Source organism: Eleginops maclovinus, chromosome 19, assembly GCF_036324505.1.
Source record: "Eleginops maclovinus isolate JMC-PN-2008 ecotype Puerto Natales chromosome 19, JC_Emac_rtc_rv5, whole genome shotgun sequence".
NCBI lineage: Eukaryota > Metazoa > Chordata > Actinopteri > Perciformes > Eleginopidae > Eleginops > Eleginops maclovinus.
In genome coordinates, this window is record NC_086367.1 from 12,979,985 (window position 1) to 12,997,218 (window position 17,234).

The 17,234-nt window shown below is 40.8% G+C and overlaps 2 protein-coding genes across 2 annotated transcripts; both read right to left on the reverse strand.

Annotated features, from left to right (window-relative positions):
* Nucleotides 1-197: 197 nt before the first annotated feature.
* Nucleotides 198-6,040, reverse strand: plk4 (polo-like kinase 4 (Drosophila)). The gene is given in 16 exon segments (XM_063908516.1): nucleotides 198-596; nucleotides 686-792; nucleotides 877-1,002; nucleotides 1,117-1,185; nucleotides 1,187-1,220; nucleotides 1,314-1,542; nucleotides 1,637-1,786; nucleotides 1,869-1,971; nucleotides 2,091-2,195; nucleotides 2,282-2,613; nucleotides 2,726-2,817; nucleotides 2,893-3,880; nucleotides 4,001-4,115; nucleotides 4,339-4,434; nucleotides 4,760-4,855; nucleotides 5,795-6,040. Coding segments are annotated over 16 exon segments (2,784 nt in total). The 5' UTR covers nucleotides 5,825-6,040; the 3' UTR covers nucleotides 198-484.
* A 2,246-nt stretch (nucleotides 6,041-8,286) lies between these two features.
* On the reverse strand, nucleotides 8,287-16,045 carry hspa4l (heat shock protein 4 like). Its single transcript, XM_063909633.1, is given in 20 exon segments — nucleotides 8,287-9,125; nucleotides 9,848-10,009; nucleotides 10,122-10,241; nucleotides 10,388-10,495; nucleotides 10,594-10,719; nucleotides 11,192-11,335; nucleotides 11,435-11,509; nucleotides 11,706-11,902; nucleotides 12,116-12,249; nucleotides 12,440-12,546; nucleotides 12,665-12,816; nucleotides 12,913-12,989; nucleotides 13,081-13,325; nucleotides 13,411-13,526; nucleotides 13,529-13,543; nucleotides 13,706-13,805; nucleotides 13,891-14,013; nucleotides 14,238-14,378; nucleotides 14,537-14,594; nucleotides 15,656-16,045. Coding segments are annotated over 20 exon segments (2,484 nt in total). The 5' UTR covers nucleotides 15,763-16,045; the 3' UTR covers nucleotides 8,287-8,948.
* Between the last annotated feature and the right edge of the window lie 1,189 nt (nucleotides 16,046-17,234).

Below are 17,234 nucleotides of genomic sequence, written 5' to 3' on the forward strand. Positions count from 1 at the left end.
TGTTTACCAATCCAAGTACTTAATGCTTTCATGTATAGTATTCTCACATAGCACACACCTTAAATCTGTTCCTGAGACTACGAGAGGAAATGTCTCTTAATGCTGCTCAATCCATTCACGTGACCTCTAATGGTCATCTTGAAATACTTTAATTTCTTTCTACATCTTAGCGAATAAAACCCCTGCAAAACAAAGTGCCGCATGCCTCCAGATGTTTATTGACTCGGCGTTTATGGTTTGCAAAATTCATCGAATTGGAACCACGGTAAAAAAAAAAGGACACTTCATGACGCTTTTTTTAAACAAGGAGAAAAGAGACAAAAGGGCTCGCTCATTAAAATAAAATATATCTTTTCATAATCTTCTGTACATGTAAAAAAAACAATACAAAGACATATTTACAAGAACACAAGACAGTACAAAGGTTTTCTAATGCTACTTTCTATTCCATGCTGGGAGGGTTTGTTATTTTAACCACAGGTAGTTAATGAGGTTGTAGGTGATGCTCTGTGGGGTTGGCCAGCAGTCCCAGGATGGTTGAGAGACAGTGCAGCTTTTCCTTGACGTGCTCTGGCAACTTCTCACTCTCCTTGTACCTGAGGAGACGACAAATGTTAAAGAGAGCTGTTTCCGCACACACACACACACACTCCTAAAAAGTGACAACACGCTTCTGTTGCAGCACCTGGTGACCCTCCCCTCTGGAGATGTATAGGTGATGCAGGAAACTCCCGCCTGAACCACCAGCTGGGAGCCGTCGTTGAACTGCACCCACACCTCCCCGCTCGTCAGCTGCAGAAACAGACACAGAGATTTAATAAACCGTCAATTCCTTCTCTGATTATAGAATATTAGTCAAATGTATTTATCAATTACCTGGGATGCCCATCCAACATTGGGCACAAATATCGACTTCACCACTTTTCCTGTGTCCTGTCGCAGCGGGGAGGTTTTCCTGATCAGGCTGGCTGTGGTGAAATCAGACCCGTCGTACGAGATCATCTGAAAGTGATTTGAATTTGAAATTAAAAGACAAATCCCATCAAAAGTCAAGTTGTTAAAGCCTCTTAATGTTCTGTTTGTACACCCTGTAGTGTAAAGCTGTAAAACACCTACTGAAGGAGTGATTTGCAGAGGTTGAGGAGGTGAAGCGGTCTCAGGAGGCCCCGGGTGGGACGGCAGGGACTGAAGAGCACAGGGAGTCTGGGACGGCAGGCCTCCTGGGAGCGGGTGATTTAAACAAAACTAACATTAACCACAACACAAGACAACATTCAAACCAAGAAACGACATTTACTTGTTGTTCCTCTCACCTGCCAATAGTGATGGGGAAGAAAGGAACTTTCTTGGTGCTGCGCTGCTCCTCCGCTGTGATGGCCGCCTCCAGGGACAAACACATGCTGTGGCCCTCCTCAGACAGCCCCACGTACCCTCTGCTCTCCGGGCTCAGGACGCTCAGCCCCACCTCGCCCTTCACTGTGTACGACTTCCCGCTCTTCTCCACCACCCGCACCAGTTCCGACGTCTTGTGGGTCTTTGCTCCTACATAATGCAAGTCAAACATGACATGTTAACTCTTCACAAAATGAAAAGTCAGCGGTGGGATCACATGTTCCAATAAACACTTTTGACTCACCGTCATAAAAGCAAACTTCCAGGTCTGCATTCGGAGAGTTTTCCATCAGCATGACTTTTGCGTACTTGGTGTAAAGGGTCACTTTTGGAGTCTTTGATTTCACAAGCTGCACAAACTTAGATGCGTATTGGTACTTCTTCCAGTACTTTTCTGTGAGAAAATAATACATCTTATAGTAAATTGTATCTTATTCAAGCCGATGTTACTTGTTGCATTATGTCAGTCATAATACCTGGAAGGTCTTCGTAGCTGCAGATCAGAATATCTTCAGGTGGAGCAGGAGGACAGTCCAGGACAGGAAACCCCTTTCCACCATTAGGCTGGTATATTGTCACCTTCAGATGATAATAATACGATATATAAAACATTATCTTATTATTGTTATACTACCCCCTAAATGTCACATATGGAACATTTCAGAGAGGTACTTGAATATGTAAATCTGTGAGCTCACCATGGAACCGTCGCAGGAAATCCGAAGGACTTCTTTGACCCTTTCTTGACCGCTCTGGCTTTTTAACAACTCCATACACACTTCACCTGTGTCCAGAACGCTCACCTGAAGGAAAGGAAATAAGACAGTTATCTCATCTGCTCGTATAGTGAACATTAACAAATGTATAATATAGGTGTGTAATATCTTACAACAGCATTTTTGGTCTTCTGTCTGATAGGCTTCAGCCTGGACGCGCACAGGGGCGGGATTACGTCTCTCAGCATTTTCTTCTCTTTATCCACACCGGGTTTGGCTGAAGGGAGCTTTACTTCCCTGCTGTGAGGAGGCTGGAACTCTGGTATATTTTCCCTGTACGAGTCAGAGTTTGGGTGAAGGCTGTGTTGCAGGTTGTGGTTAGAGTTCACGCCTCGGCCCATTGGCTGGTCTGTCCAGGAGTTGTGAACCCCCAGAGGTCCTCGGCCGCTGTGAAAACTGCCGCTGCTGCTGTGAGTGCTGCCGTCTGCGGGTCTCTGATCAGAAGCTGAGGAAGAAGACATTTTTGTAAGGATTTTGTGAAACAGGATTGTTTTAATTGTTTGAGTAGCAAGTAGCTTTTTTTTGTTTTACAAAAATAATCCAAATCTAAACCTTACCGTCATTATTCAGCCAATTTGTAACTCCCTCCAGGTCTTGAAATTGCAAGTTTGGTGGATGTGCAGTCTGTGTGGGTAACAAATAACCACAACTGAAACAGAAGTGCAAGCTGTTAGTCTCATAACATTTATAAAAATAAACAGAAGATCATAAAGACATTTCTCACTTTGTTGACTGTTTGACGGGGGGAGAGGGGAGCCTTCTATGCTCTGAGAAAGGTTGCTGAGAGGAGGGGAAGCCTGGTCTTCCTAAACCAGTCAGAGACTCCTCTGAGTGGCATCTCCCCAGTTCTGCGTGACCCGACCCCTGGCCCGGTGCAGAGGAGCCCGAGCGATCTGAAGAGTGAGCCCTCCTCAGGTAGCGGGAATGGGGCTCCCTGCTGTCTCCACCGTGAACCCCCATGCTTCTTCCCTCTCTGTGAAATATGTCCACTGAATGATGCTGCTGCTGCTGCTGCCACTGGTCTCCATCCTCAAAACAGGCGCTGTTGGGTTTGCGTGGAAAGGTTGAAATAGGCACCATTCGGTTCGGCAGGGCAGAGCCAATCATGTTCCTGGTTCTCCTCTGGAGGCGGCTGCTGGTGCTGGCCGAAATGGAGGAGGAGGTGCAAGCTGTGGAGATTGTGGCAATGCCGCTGTCCATGGAACAATCATCCACCAAACCCTGCTCCTTGGTCCGGACCAGCAGACTTTGGGTCATGAACGGGTGGTCCAGCACTGCAGACAGGCTGGGCCGATGGGCGGGGTCCCTCTGCAGCAGCTGGTGGATAAGGTCCTGAGCTTCCAGAGAAACATGGCTAGGCATATCATACTCCCCGAGAACCACTTTAGACAGAGTGTTCTTCACTGTGTCTGTGTCGAACGGAGGGCGACCCATCAGGAATGCGTAGAACATGCACCCCAGCGACCAGACGTCCGATTCAAGACCGTGAGCGCTTCGAGTGGCCACCTCCGGGGAGATGTAGTTGGGTGTCCCACACATGGTGAAGTGCTTTTCATTTGGGAGTTTGAGCTGAGTGGCCAGCCCAAAGTCTGCAATCTTAATGTTCATGTTGCTTGTCAGCAAAAGGTTTGACAAGGTCAGGTCTCGATGCAATATGCCGTGGGTATGCAAGTACAGCATTCCTTTCAATATTTGATGCATGAAATGTCGTGCTGTGGAACAAAACAACACCCTTTTTTAGAAAAAGGCAGCTTGCAAAACTGAACATCAATAAATCATTTACTTTAACATAATATAAGTTTAATTTTCAAAGTAAAAAAGTTGTGCCTGACCTTCATCCTCAGCGAAAGCCTTCTTCTGCTCTTTAAGGTACCGACTCATCTCTCCATTGTGGCACATCTCCAACACCAGGTACACATAGTTGCTGTCCTCAAAGTAGTTGTACAGCTTAAATAAAGAAATTGAGGAAAGTGAGGACAACCATGACTTCCCAAAAACAATGAAATTAAATTCTACAATTAGTGCTCTTTGCCTGTAACTACGAAACAGCCACGTTGTTAATTGTAAATTTTTTATAGAAAAACATGAACCAGCACAGAAAGCAAAAATGAGAGCCAGGTCAAACTTTATATAGTGTAATACCGAATCAGTTGAGTCCAGCCAACGTTACCTCGAGTATAGAAGGATGTTTCAATCGGCACTGAATCTCCACCTCGTTTGTCACACGCTGGACCATACCAGCTTTGTGCATTGCTTTTTTGTCAATCTGCAGATGGGAACAAAAGAGATAATTATAGACCTGCCCCTCATAGGATAAACACTGTGTTACTGCGCTGCTGCCTGGTGGTTTGGTCTGTTGGCTAATAGTCAATCTGTCGCCCACAAACACATTGAACTTTCAGACCTCACTTGTGGGGACTCGAGAGACCACAAGAAGCCCTTGGGAGGCAAGTAGGGTCTTATTATCCAAACAGTTCCATTTTACACATCAACCGTCACTGGTAACAGCATGGGCGAGGGTTTACATTTTATATCACAGGTTAAGCATGCTTTAATTACCTCATTTGAAAGATAAATGATGGGGTCCTTACCGTTTTGATAGCAACCTCCACACCAGTCCTCATAGATTTGGCCCGGTAAACACATGCAAAGGAGCCTTTCCCAAGGAGGGTGAGGACCTTAAAGTCCTTAACAAGGAAAGAGAACAAAATAAACATTGAGTTTGACAATAGATCATTAAAATAAAACGTATTTGCAAAAAAACCTAAAAACATTATTTCAGATTTAAAGGTCTTTCTATTTTGATCGAGACAGGATCTTCAATAACATGATACCTCAATCCCGAGCTCCTGATCATAAGGTAAACAACTGTCCTCATCTCTGCTGGCTTGGGTGTCAGCAGAATGGTTTTGTAAGAAATATTGAATAACTTGATCAAATATCGTCCCTCTGGCCTGCGACATGTTGAATGAACAGCAAAACCCACAATGTTACACCTAACCACCTGGCATAGGGAAATCCATCCCACAACAAACGTTAACTGTCAAACAAGCCACCAACACCTGACGCTGTCATATGGCCAACCAAAGCCCTCAATTATCCCGGCTCTCTTCCCGCTAACCAGCACCCCTGAGCTGTCTCCAAGCAGCATGTTCAACTATCAAACTGAAGCAGGGCTAACAACAGTGTGTGTCCCGGGAGAGTGAGGTTAGGTTACACATCACTAAGCTACAACGTAAAGCTGATAGCAATACACCAACTGATATATTATTATTATTATTAATAATAATAATAATAATAATATTAATTATTATAATAGTAGTTCAGCAAGTTTAAGTAAAAAACACCTGAAAAAACAAACAAGCACTAACACTCACGTAGAGTTAAATGGCTAACTATCGTCTAACATGTAGTACTAGCATTGAATTAGCGGAAAGTTATATACATACAAGTGAATCAAATTGAATGCTTTGACACTATTGACGTAAGGATGTAGAGACAAATAGCTTTAAAAACACGACACATCAGCCATTCACAGCTAAAACTAACTGTAATGTATGCTAACGCTACCAAACAAAGATAGTGTGCAGTTAGCTTGTGGGCGTTAGCCTCTCAAAAGAGCTCACCTCAATCTTATCGCCGATGGAAACACTCATCGTGCCTGGTTTTCGCCTTGCAGATGCATGCAAGTTTGTAATAATATTCCTCGGTCGGTACAGTACATCGATAGTCGGTAATGGAGTGTTCAGAAGATATATAAATGTTGATCCTGTGCTCCCCTCCAAAACTTTGCCATTTCTTCCATTTTCAAAATCTCCGCCCGTTGCTCTCGGGCTCACGTCACAGGCTACGTCACACGGCAACTACAAACGTTTGCCACGCCCCCACCAAGGAGCCCACTCCTGCCAGCCAAGTTTGTAAGCTTATTCTGTGTGTTATATTGGTGAAGTTTATGAATATATTTCAGTTTTGTTGTTGTTGTTGTTGTTGTTATTCTTAAGAAATCCGTTGTGCATTCATTCTAGGGGGACCAAATTGTATAAAAGTAATAAGTAAATAATATATTATAAGCAATCAGAGGAGTGTACACACAAGATATTAAACCATGACATGTTGAAATACTTTAGGGAAATAATTATCTTTTTAAAATCAGCTCATTTTGATTAAATATTATTTAATCTACTGCTGCAAATAATAATTTGATTCCTAGTCTGTTAATAATAAAATGTGTATATCATTGAATCATTTGTTGTTGTTTTTTTATTGACAATATTGACTATTTAATTATTTGCCTAGATTTCAATTCTACAGCCACATGACTGACTCTGCACTGTTTCTCTTGATTGACAAAGATCTAGTGCCTTTATTAGATAACATTATTTGTATATACAGTGGAGGAAATAAGTATTTGATCCCCTGCCAATTTAGTTAGTTTACCTGCACTTACAAAGAAATGAACAGTCTGTAATTTCTATGGAAGGTTTATTTGAACAGTGAGAGACAGAATATACATTAAAAAAAAGAAGATATTAATTGATTTGTATTTAATTTGGGGAAATAAGTATTTGATCCCCTTGCACCAACAAGGATTCTGGCTCCCAAGGACCGGTTAAATAAGTCCTCTCGCTTTAAGAAAGTACTCCTGATGTCAACTCGTTCAAAGACACCTGTCCACAGTCAATAAATCAGATTACAACCTCTCCACAATGGGAAGACCAAAGACATCTTGTGATCATGGTGCAACTAATGTCTAAGGACACCATGGACAAGATTGTACAAGGCTGGAATAGAAGACAAGACCACCAGCAAGCAGCTTGGTGAGAAAGAGCCAACTGGTTTGATTATTAGAAGATGGAAGAAGCACAAAATGACCATCAATCGCCCTCGGTCTGGGTCTCCACCATCTAAAATCTCGTCTCTTGTGGCATCAATGATCATGAAAAAGGTGAGGGGTCAGCCAAGAACTGCAAAGGAGGGACTTGTTAATGGTTTCAAGTCAGCTGGGACCACAGTCACCAAGAAAACTATTGGTAACACACTGCGCCGTAATGGATGAAAATCCTGCAGCGCCCCTGCTCAAGAAGGCACATGTACAGGCTGTCTGAAGTCTGCCAGTGATCTTCTGAATAATTCAGAGAAGGCTTATGAGAAGGTGATGAGGTCAGATGAGACCAAAATCAAGATCTTTGGCATCAATTCGACATGTTGTGTTTGGAGGAAGATAAATGCCGACTATTAGCCGAAGAACACCATCCCAAGAGTCAAGCATGGAGGTGGAAACATTATGCTTTGGGGGGGTTTCTCTGCTAAGGGGACCGGGCGGTTAACTGCATCGAGGGGATAATGGAGGGGGCCATGTATCGTATAATATTGGCTGATAACCTCCTAACCCCCACTCCCCTTTTCCCCTCCCTATTTGTAAAGCGACCTTGGGTACCATGAAAGGCGCTATATAATAGTAAGTTATTATTATTATTATTATTATTATTATTATTATTCCCTTATGGCATGTTTTGCAAGGGGATCAAATACTTATTTCCCCCAATGAAATGCATATTAATTTATATCTTTTTTTTAATCTAAATTTCTGGATTTGTTTTTGATATTCTGTCTCTCACTGTTAAAATAAACCTTCCACAAGACTGTTAATTTCTCTGTAAGTGGGTAAACTAAGTAAATTGGCAGGGGATGCAATACTTATTTCCTCCACTGTACATGGTAACTGCTGAAAAATAAAAATGAAAAGTAAAATATTGGATTATTTCTTATTTTCCTCGTTGCATGAAAGAGTTAATCTGTTGTTTATCTCGTGATTAGTATATCTTAACGCATGATTTATTACTAAAACATTTTAACAATACAGGGCTTCACACACATTACCCTTAAAGCAACATTTTACTTGCGGAGAGTTTTGTCAGCAACAAGGGTTCTTTTAATTATATATTTTTGGCAGATAAAATAGCAGTAACAGAAGTGACAGTATGTAACCTCCACAATTTCAATATAGTATATTACAAATAAAGCTAAGCTAAATATCTAAGCTAAATATCTAAGCTAAATATCTTCCTGTCCCACCTTTTGTTTATTGCAGAAAATAAAATTTCAGACTTTTCAAATACTGTCTTGCAGAACAAATGCATTTATTTTTGCGATCCTTATAGCCCATGACTTAAATGTGAAAAATGCAAGAAAACAATAAAGGAAATAGTCATCCAATCACTTACTAAAGAGTTTTGTTATCAAGCATTGCCATTGTACTAGGAATATCTTCTTTATGTACATATATTATATATGCTGGCTGCTCTTATTTGCTAAAAAAGTATATACAGTTTCTAGACATAGACATCCTTTCAAAGTCTTTTAATACAATATATATATATACAGTATATATAACTTGTATTAGCGAAAACAAATGAATAGTTTAGACTGCACTATGTTTCTTCTGTGTTGAGTGATAGGATTTGCTGCTGATCATGTATGCCTATGAAACACAAAGGGTACATTCCTATGTTGTACAGAGGAAACAGGTTACATTAGACTTGGAGTTTAATCTATTGCATCATTCCTTCATTTATTAAATATGTCAAATCTTTGTGAGCGTAAAGCACACCATTGTCACACATAAGGATGAAAACAGAAACCTCAAAAGGTAAAGTTCAATGGTGGGGCACAAATAAAAGTGTCTGTTGATGACTGAGAGATTGTCCCAGGTTCGGATGTTTCTACTGCCTAAATGGTCAGCTGTGGGAGGAGCAGGGATGGTTGCAAAGTTTGCTTTTCTCAGTCCACCTCCATCTCTTTTGCACCAGGCTTCGTCTGCTGGCTTCCCTTCCCTTCTGCTCCTTGCTTGGCTGTCGGGCCATTATGAGCTCCACTGTTTTGGTCATTCACTTCAGGGGCCTCCTCCACTGAGGGCTTTGGTCTGTTGATCACTGGATTACATACATCCTCCAGTTCCTGGTGGGTTAGAAGCATACAACATGTTGGCAAAAGAAACTCTCTGATCATTAAAGGTCTCCTAATAGGCTCTTTTATGGCATATATTATAGGTCTCAAATATATATAAAAAACCATGTCTCTGGAGTGTTTTGCTCAAAATACCAAAATTATCATGCATGTTAGCATGCCTGCTATGTGACTGTCGCTTTAAATTTGAGCTGAAGAGAGAAGCTTCTATCGGAGAAACTCAGCTAAATGCTGCCGGGATTAAACGCCATATTATGTTTCAAAACACATCAAGCATTATTTCTGAAACACTTCTCAGTGTTTACCACTAGAACAGTGACATTATATGTATTATATATACAACAACTCTAAGTCCCTACTGCAGACAACATGCACAGAGACACAGAGCTGCTGCAGAGAGGATTCAGCTCGCGACTGTATATTGCAGACGATAGGTTGAGACGTGTCACGTAGGTGGGACGTTGCCAGGAGTTCAATGTAAAGCCAGCACACATTTCCGATATGACGCCACCAAATCTGGAACAGCTCTTTTGTTCCCCCGTTTTTAGAGATGTGGGTAAGGAGGAAAACAGAGAAGGTTGTATTTTCTGACACTCTGTGAGTCTCCTTACACACCGGGGACATATTTATGTATAAAAGACAGCAAAAAGTGCATTTTGCATAATAGGGGACCTTTAACATAAGCATTTAATGTTAGGTAGTCATTCACATACCTGTATTTTGAAAATGATTTCTGCTACTTTGACAACGGGATCTTGAGTAATACCGAGTTTGCTCTGTGCATTCATCATGCTGTTCATCCAGCCCATGCTTTCATTCACACACTTTTCCACAGTGCTCATTTCCTCTGGACTCAAATGCAGATATCGCTCATCCTAGGGGAGAATTTGTGACAAGAAAATTACTAAAATGACAATGAAACCTTTCATTTTTGTAAAACTATTTGTATGTGTACACGTAATACATCCCAAAATCAAAATGATTTACCTTCTGTTTAAAGGAATCCACACACTTCATGTAAAGTTGCATTTTCTTTCCCAGCTCTTCAAAAGCCCTCGGCCTGTCCTCTTGCTCTCTGTGTCGATCCTGAATAGGTTGACCCAACCTCTGGAGAATAACAGAATTGGTGATAAAGTTAAAGTGTCCAGAAACCTTAAAAACCTTTCAAATGTCTCTCTCTGAGAAGCTTTGTAAAGCTTTTCTTTTGGTTCATGAAATCCAATCTAAAACTGAAAACAGAATAAAAAATATACCTTGAGTTCATCTAGCTTCTCCTCATAGACTTGTTTGGGTTGGTCTTCTCCATCCTCATACAGCCAGTTCTCCGTGTCCTCCAGCATCAGTGTCAGCCGGCTACTGTCCTGTTTTCAATGTCCCAAAATAAAACAGATACTGATTGAATAGTTGAGTAGTTCATTTATATTGGTAGATCAAATGTATGCAAGAAAGCGGCACTTACCTCCTCAGTGATATACTTTACATATATGCCACAAAGTTTGTCCCGCAGATCGTATACATACTCCTCAACAGCATTTTTAGCATCATTCTGCTCCTTCACCAGTTTGTCCTGGACAATCATCTGATGCTGGGAGGAAAAAAGAAACAGAAAAAAAGTCATGAGGGAGCAAAACAACAACAGCAAAAACGTGCAACGTAGTGTTATCTGACAACCACAACAAAATCACAATTTTAAGTGTTAAAAATGAGCTGAATTAACTTAAACTAACATGAATAATTAATAAAAGAGCAGCTGGAATCGTCATAATAATTAAAAAATTCTTAAAATGGAGTTAATATGACTTTGTGGCTTACTGTACCTTAAACCAAATCTTAGTCAGAGAACATAATTTCTGTGCTAAATTATTCTCCTAAAATAATACTGGCACAGATTATGTAAATGAATAAGCATCAAATAAATACTGTAGTCCCTGTTATATCGACCATAACGCGTACAAGTTACATATCAGGTTTTTAATTCAACTCAATTAGGGCTCAGGTAATCAACATTTCAGTCAGACCATGACTCAGCTTTTCTAAAGGCCAGAAGAAGCACTGACCTCGTACTCCACAAAGTTGTTAAGGACATCGCTGTCGAGCTGTCGAATGTTGTTGGCCACAATGGGCAGATCAATACTCTTCACTTTCACTTTGGGCTTGCTTCCCCCTGCTGCTGGGTCCTGCTTTTCTCCAGATGCCCCCTCCTGAATTTGGAATCCAGTAAAACACAATTCACTCTTCGTGGAGTATGTTTCTCAGTACAAAGGTTAAAATCTGCTACCCTGTATGCAAGTCCAGCTGACCTTACTGCTGGAGCTGTTGTCCTCGTTCTGCTGGTCCCCTGAGCTCTGACCTTCCTGATCCACCTGCATTTTGGTCTGAGACACAACACATTCAGCTGTTTTATCCAAGACCGGTTAGATATAAATACACTTTAAAATAATATTTAGCAAAAATCCCCAAAGTAAAATTAAACTTTAGTGTACAGCAGACAAATGTAAAGGATTATCTTCTCTGCCATACTTATTTGAAACAAAAGATAGCACAATAGGAACGTTGGCAAAATCCTGTTACCTGGTCCTCTGCTCTGCCTTCATTCTGCACCATTGGCTCCGAGTCAATTTGCATGTCCTCTCCCTCTCCTTTCTGCTTCTCGATCAGAGAGGCGCTGGACACGCTGAAGATGCCGTGGACGTTGACACGCACTTTCACCTTCACTTTAGAGCTGTCTCCGTCCGGCTGGGGAACCACATTCTGTACAGAAAAACATCCTGGTGGCAGATGGGAAAAAAATGAGTGTCAAGTTAAAAAGCTTTGTTGAAACACCTTGAACATATTCATTTAAGGTAGAGGTTTCAAAATGAAATCCCCCAGCACCTGGCAAATAAGGACCCATCTGTGGGCAACTGTGGCTTCTTTCTCTCGGGATTCAAATGGACCAACCAAAGAAAATAACAAGGGCACTGTGTTATAATCAGAGTTACCTATCCTGTGGTCTGGGTAGGGGAGCTCTTGAGGGTTGCTGTAGAAGGCTTCAAGGTCAAAGGGTTCCTTCTTGTGAAAGGTGATCACTTTGGAAAATGGAGCAGCGTGATTCTTACTGAACACCTCACACTCTCTGTGACAAAACAAAATGCAGTAAGAGAAAAAGCTTAGTCAGGATGTGGAAAAAAGTCAGCAGTTACTGGTTCTTAAAAGTCGCTCACCACATTAAGAAATACTTCAGAGAAATATAGTTGCTTGTTTTAAGTATGCCTATAATAATTCCGCCATACACGGCTCATTAAGACAAGGTGAACTGTCCATACCCCAAACCCTCGTCTGTCGGGGATTTCCAGCGAAGAGTAATAGGAAAGGGAACCACGTCAGTGATGGAGAATTCACGCACCTTAAATGCTGGAGACAGAATTGCACACTGCAAGCAAACAAAGAGCACAAACAAACACCTTTACTACATTATACATTACGAGCTAAAGAGTGTTTGTAAATTGCATCATAACAAGAAATCACTAGTGTCAAAAGAAGAGTCTCACCTGAAGTGCACAGCCTCTAGCAACAGCTTCGTCTGCATTGAGCGTGGTGCTGACGTCTTTTCCAAAAAATTTGGCGATTCTTTCTTTGACGGCAGGGATTCTCGTGGCTCCTCCAACTATCTCTACTGCATAGATATCATCCCGGCTCAACTCTGCCCAACAAACAATCACATGACTCAGTTTATGCTTACTGTAAAGACCTTAAATGAAATGTAGCTTTACTAATTCAAGCAGATTGAGGCACATACTTGATTGTTCAAGGACTGATTTTAGTGGCATCTCTACTTTCATCAGATATTGAGCAGACATTTCTTCAAACTGGCCCCTATGGGTTAAAAATTAAAAAGAAAAAATCATTTTTAATGCAAATGTTACACTTTAAAGATGTACAAATTAAGAGGAAACTTAGTGTGTACCTGTTCATCTTGCCGGAAACATCGATGTCGTTCATGAAGCACTCGATGTTCAGAGGCAGATCGGAGGAATTGGCACTCATTAGCTTCTTCAGTTTCTCACACTCCTGGTGCAGCCGCAGCAGAGCCCTTGGGTTCTCCCTTACATTGAGCTTGTACTTGCTCTTAAAGTCCTCGCAGAAGTAATCAACCAATGCCTCATCAAAATTGCGCCCTCCAAGGTAAAGGTCATATGCAGTGGCTAGGACCTGATGAGAAGGATTTACATTGAGTTGAGATTTAAAGCTACAGGTTTAGGTGTTAATCGAAGCTGTAAAAAGGTGGAAGTCGAACCTTTAGCTTGCCTTTGTTAAAGGCAGTGATAGAGACCTGGAATGATGAATGGCCCATGTCGACAAATACCACATTTCTTGGCCTCTCTTCTGGAGTGGGAAGGTCCTGTTTGTAGATCCATATGCCAAAGCCACTGTGAATACAAATGAACAAATGTATTAATGCAAAGATATTCTGTGTGCACCATCATATAAAATTAACAAAGTCCAATTCACAAAACTGAATGTCCTTCAAGGATAGATCTATGCACCCTCCTAAAAATGTCACTCTTACTTATTTTACCAAGAGCACTGACCTGCAGTGGTGTCATTTATTAGCCGTAAACAGTTCAGCCCTGCGATTTGAGTTGCATCAAACACTGATCGCCTCTCAGCATCTGTAAAGAAACTTGGGACCTAAAAAAACAAGACACAAATCGTTATGTATCATTGAACCACTTTAATTATGTTAATGCTCTTGTATTTTCTGTTCTTCACTCACAGAGACGACACAGTCCACCACCGGCTTCTTCAGGGCGCTCTCTGATGTCTCCTTCAGCTTGGTGAGCAGCATCCCAGTGATCTGCTCCACTGTGAACACTTTGTCCTCATCCAAATAACGCACCTGTAAACATGACAGGATTATGACCTCTGAGGCTTGTTAGGCGTGATAATTAGCATATTATATAGGTAGCCAATAAGTAGTTAGGAGGTTAATTACAGAAGACCCAAAAAATGTGTGCATCCCGCTAACGTATCACTACAAGCGTCATAATTTAATTTACACAAAAAGGTGGGCAATGACACAAAGTAAAGAAAAACGTGCTGGAGGTTTGTACACTGCTTTACCTTGATACCAGTGTTTCCATTGGCCAGTTTATGTAAGTTGTAGGGCAGTTTGGGTTTTTCAGCTTGGACAAGTGGGTCATCAAATGCTCTGCCGTGGAACTTTTTAAAACCATGGACTGTATTTTTGAAGTTTGTTGTGATCTAAAATAAAAAGACACTCAGTAGACATAGTCACTATTTTCTAAATGTGAATTGTTGTTCATAATTAAAAACACAACTGTTACAATTTCAGTCATAATTTCATAGTAGCCTACATTTTTATATTATAGATTTATTAGACAAACAATGGATGATCTTACTTGACTTTTGGCCGCATTTCCAATCATGCGGTTTTTGGGGGCCAAAGAAACACAAGCCCTTGATGGAAAACAAACACATTAACAAATCAGGTAGGCACAATTGAATAATGTTACCAGATATGGCAGACGATGCTCGAACTGTAATTGACTGATGCAGACAGAGTCAAATGTCCAGTGCTTAGAGGCAAATATCAATTAAAGAATGAACCCAAGGGAGTCTGACAAAGAACAACAAATTATAGCAGTGAGACAAAACAGATCACCCTTAAAAGTAAGCTCATCCAGTCCAAAAAAAACACAACTTCCAAAGCTGATCTTAATTCTTATTTCAGCAGAAAAACTGCAGACCGATGTGTGACAATGATAAATGCTTCTAGCCATTTAGGGATCCATTTCACACGAGCAAGCAGTGACATGTCACTCCCTAGGTTCATCTTGCCAACAAAAAAAAATCCCCATTCAATTAAAAGGTGCAATGCTCATTCTCCTCCCCAGTCGCACATCCCTGTTTGCAGGATGCTGCAGTAGATGTACTCCAGTTGGTCTGCTATACAGTATGTAGCTCCAGAGTATATATATATCACTTAATATTGTAAAATTACTTATTTTATTATCTAGTCGATTAATTAAACACTCCAATTCCCTGTCAAATATGGACTATTTTTGCTTTTTGGATGTAGTTCTAGCAGGCCATAATAAACGCACTTTTGCTATGTCATTTAAAACAACTTCTTACCGTTCACATCAGTCTACTAACATGCTGTATAGCCTACTGTAATCTATATTGCACCCTGTTCTCCTTAAGTTACTCATTTCAGTCAACTTTGAGGCGCACTGTTTGTTGTTATCAGGAGAAAGGTCTGTTAGTAAGAATAAAAGGTTAGTTTAGAAAAACACATGCTACATTTTGACCTACGTAAAACTGCTGTGACGGTGGAATAAACCAATAGCCTCAGGCCTCATGACGCCACCACCACCATCCCTGCTGCCTCTGTATTTATTTATTCATCCATACTTTATATCGTCACTGTTCTGCCAGTGCGCCTGCAGTAGAAAGCATTGCGTAACACAGCCATAACCAGAGCACATTTCACGGTGATGATGATGGTCAATACTTACGGGGTGCATCTGTCACTGTATTCGTTGGCAATGGTTTCAATGCCACCGCTCCTGGCCACGGCGATGTGACAATTTTGGTAACCCACATCAATCCCTACCACTGACATGGTGAGCGCTCTGAAATGCACCTCCTGTAAAATATCCTCCGCAATGACCGCACTTGACAGCTATGAAAAAAATAGACATGCAATGGTGGTATATTCCCAAAAAATAAATGTAATCAAGCGTGTCCTCTAATCTGGAAAACTACGGGAAAGCTAGCTGAGGGAGTACTAACTGATTGACTAGCTGTTATGTAAGTCGAGCTGTTTATAGCAAACTCATTCAGAGTAATCCCAGGGAGCAATGATGTCCAGACCGGATTCTCCCACTCCTAGGCGGCCCTAGCATCACCATCCGCTCTGACTGACGGATCCCCTTAAGTCTGCCCCCGCATGCCTCTCATTGGATGAGTCACACCCAATGCCCTTATCTGATTGGTGTGAAACTCAATCAATAAAGGAAAAATCTAGAACCCTCGGAAAGAGGTCCGTGAATTACGTCACAAGCACTAGGGACAGCAGTAGCTTTACAGACACGTTTGCCCTAAATGGAAACTGTCAGGTAGAGTTTCTCTGTCCAAATCTTAAGTGATTCAGGATTTATCTGTGCACAGTAGAGTTAAATATAACTAACATGACAGATTTCAAATTTATCTTTGGAGCTTGAAAGTTGTGGCTTCCAGTTTGTAAGCAGGAGCTTCTGAAAAGCTTTAGACAGGGGCAAAGATAAGGGTGTGGCTGAGCTGTCCATCTACTCGTATCAAATATGATCATGTAAACATGGAAATAACAGGTCAAATAAATCTCCTTGTTTGATGTTACGTGCTGCATTACTGGATATTCCTTTAACATCAGCTTCTCTGTTTGTTTTTGAAATAGATCAAGATTAAATTTCACTATTTTCCTTTTTTTATTTATTGGTTTTGTTTCAACATAATCTAATTCCAGATGCCTATAGTCACAAATGTACCCCTTGTGGTGGTGTAAGAAGTACAAAATTATTGTTGAAGACAATTCTTAAAGTATGAAGAAGAAATACACTGCTTCGTAATGTTCTGTTACTATAGGCCTTTGCGTTATAATATAGAATCATTATCTGAACATAAACGTACAACCAGTATTTTCTTTTAGGTAGAGGAAGATGTAAGTTACTGTCAAAACAATTTTCCACCATTTAGAAAACATAATCAGAGGTTGGAACTGAAAGAACATAAACGTAAGAAATCTGTATACATCATATTTTCTCAAAGATTATTAAATGTTTTGTCAAATCTTCATCGACAAAGCAAATATAGAAATGAAATACATGTAGTAAGACTAAATTGAATTGTGGAATAGAAAGAAAATAGAATCAAAACTATCAAATTACTCTGCACACTTACACCTACACAAGGGGATTTTGTACAGACTGTTTACTTAATACATCTCCAGCTTAGTTGCTTTTAATTTATTAGAACTAGTCCCATGTTGATCCTTAATTGTATACGCTTAAATGTGTCTGTTGTTTTATTGGTTTATATCAGAATCAGAAACAGGTT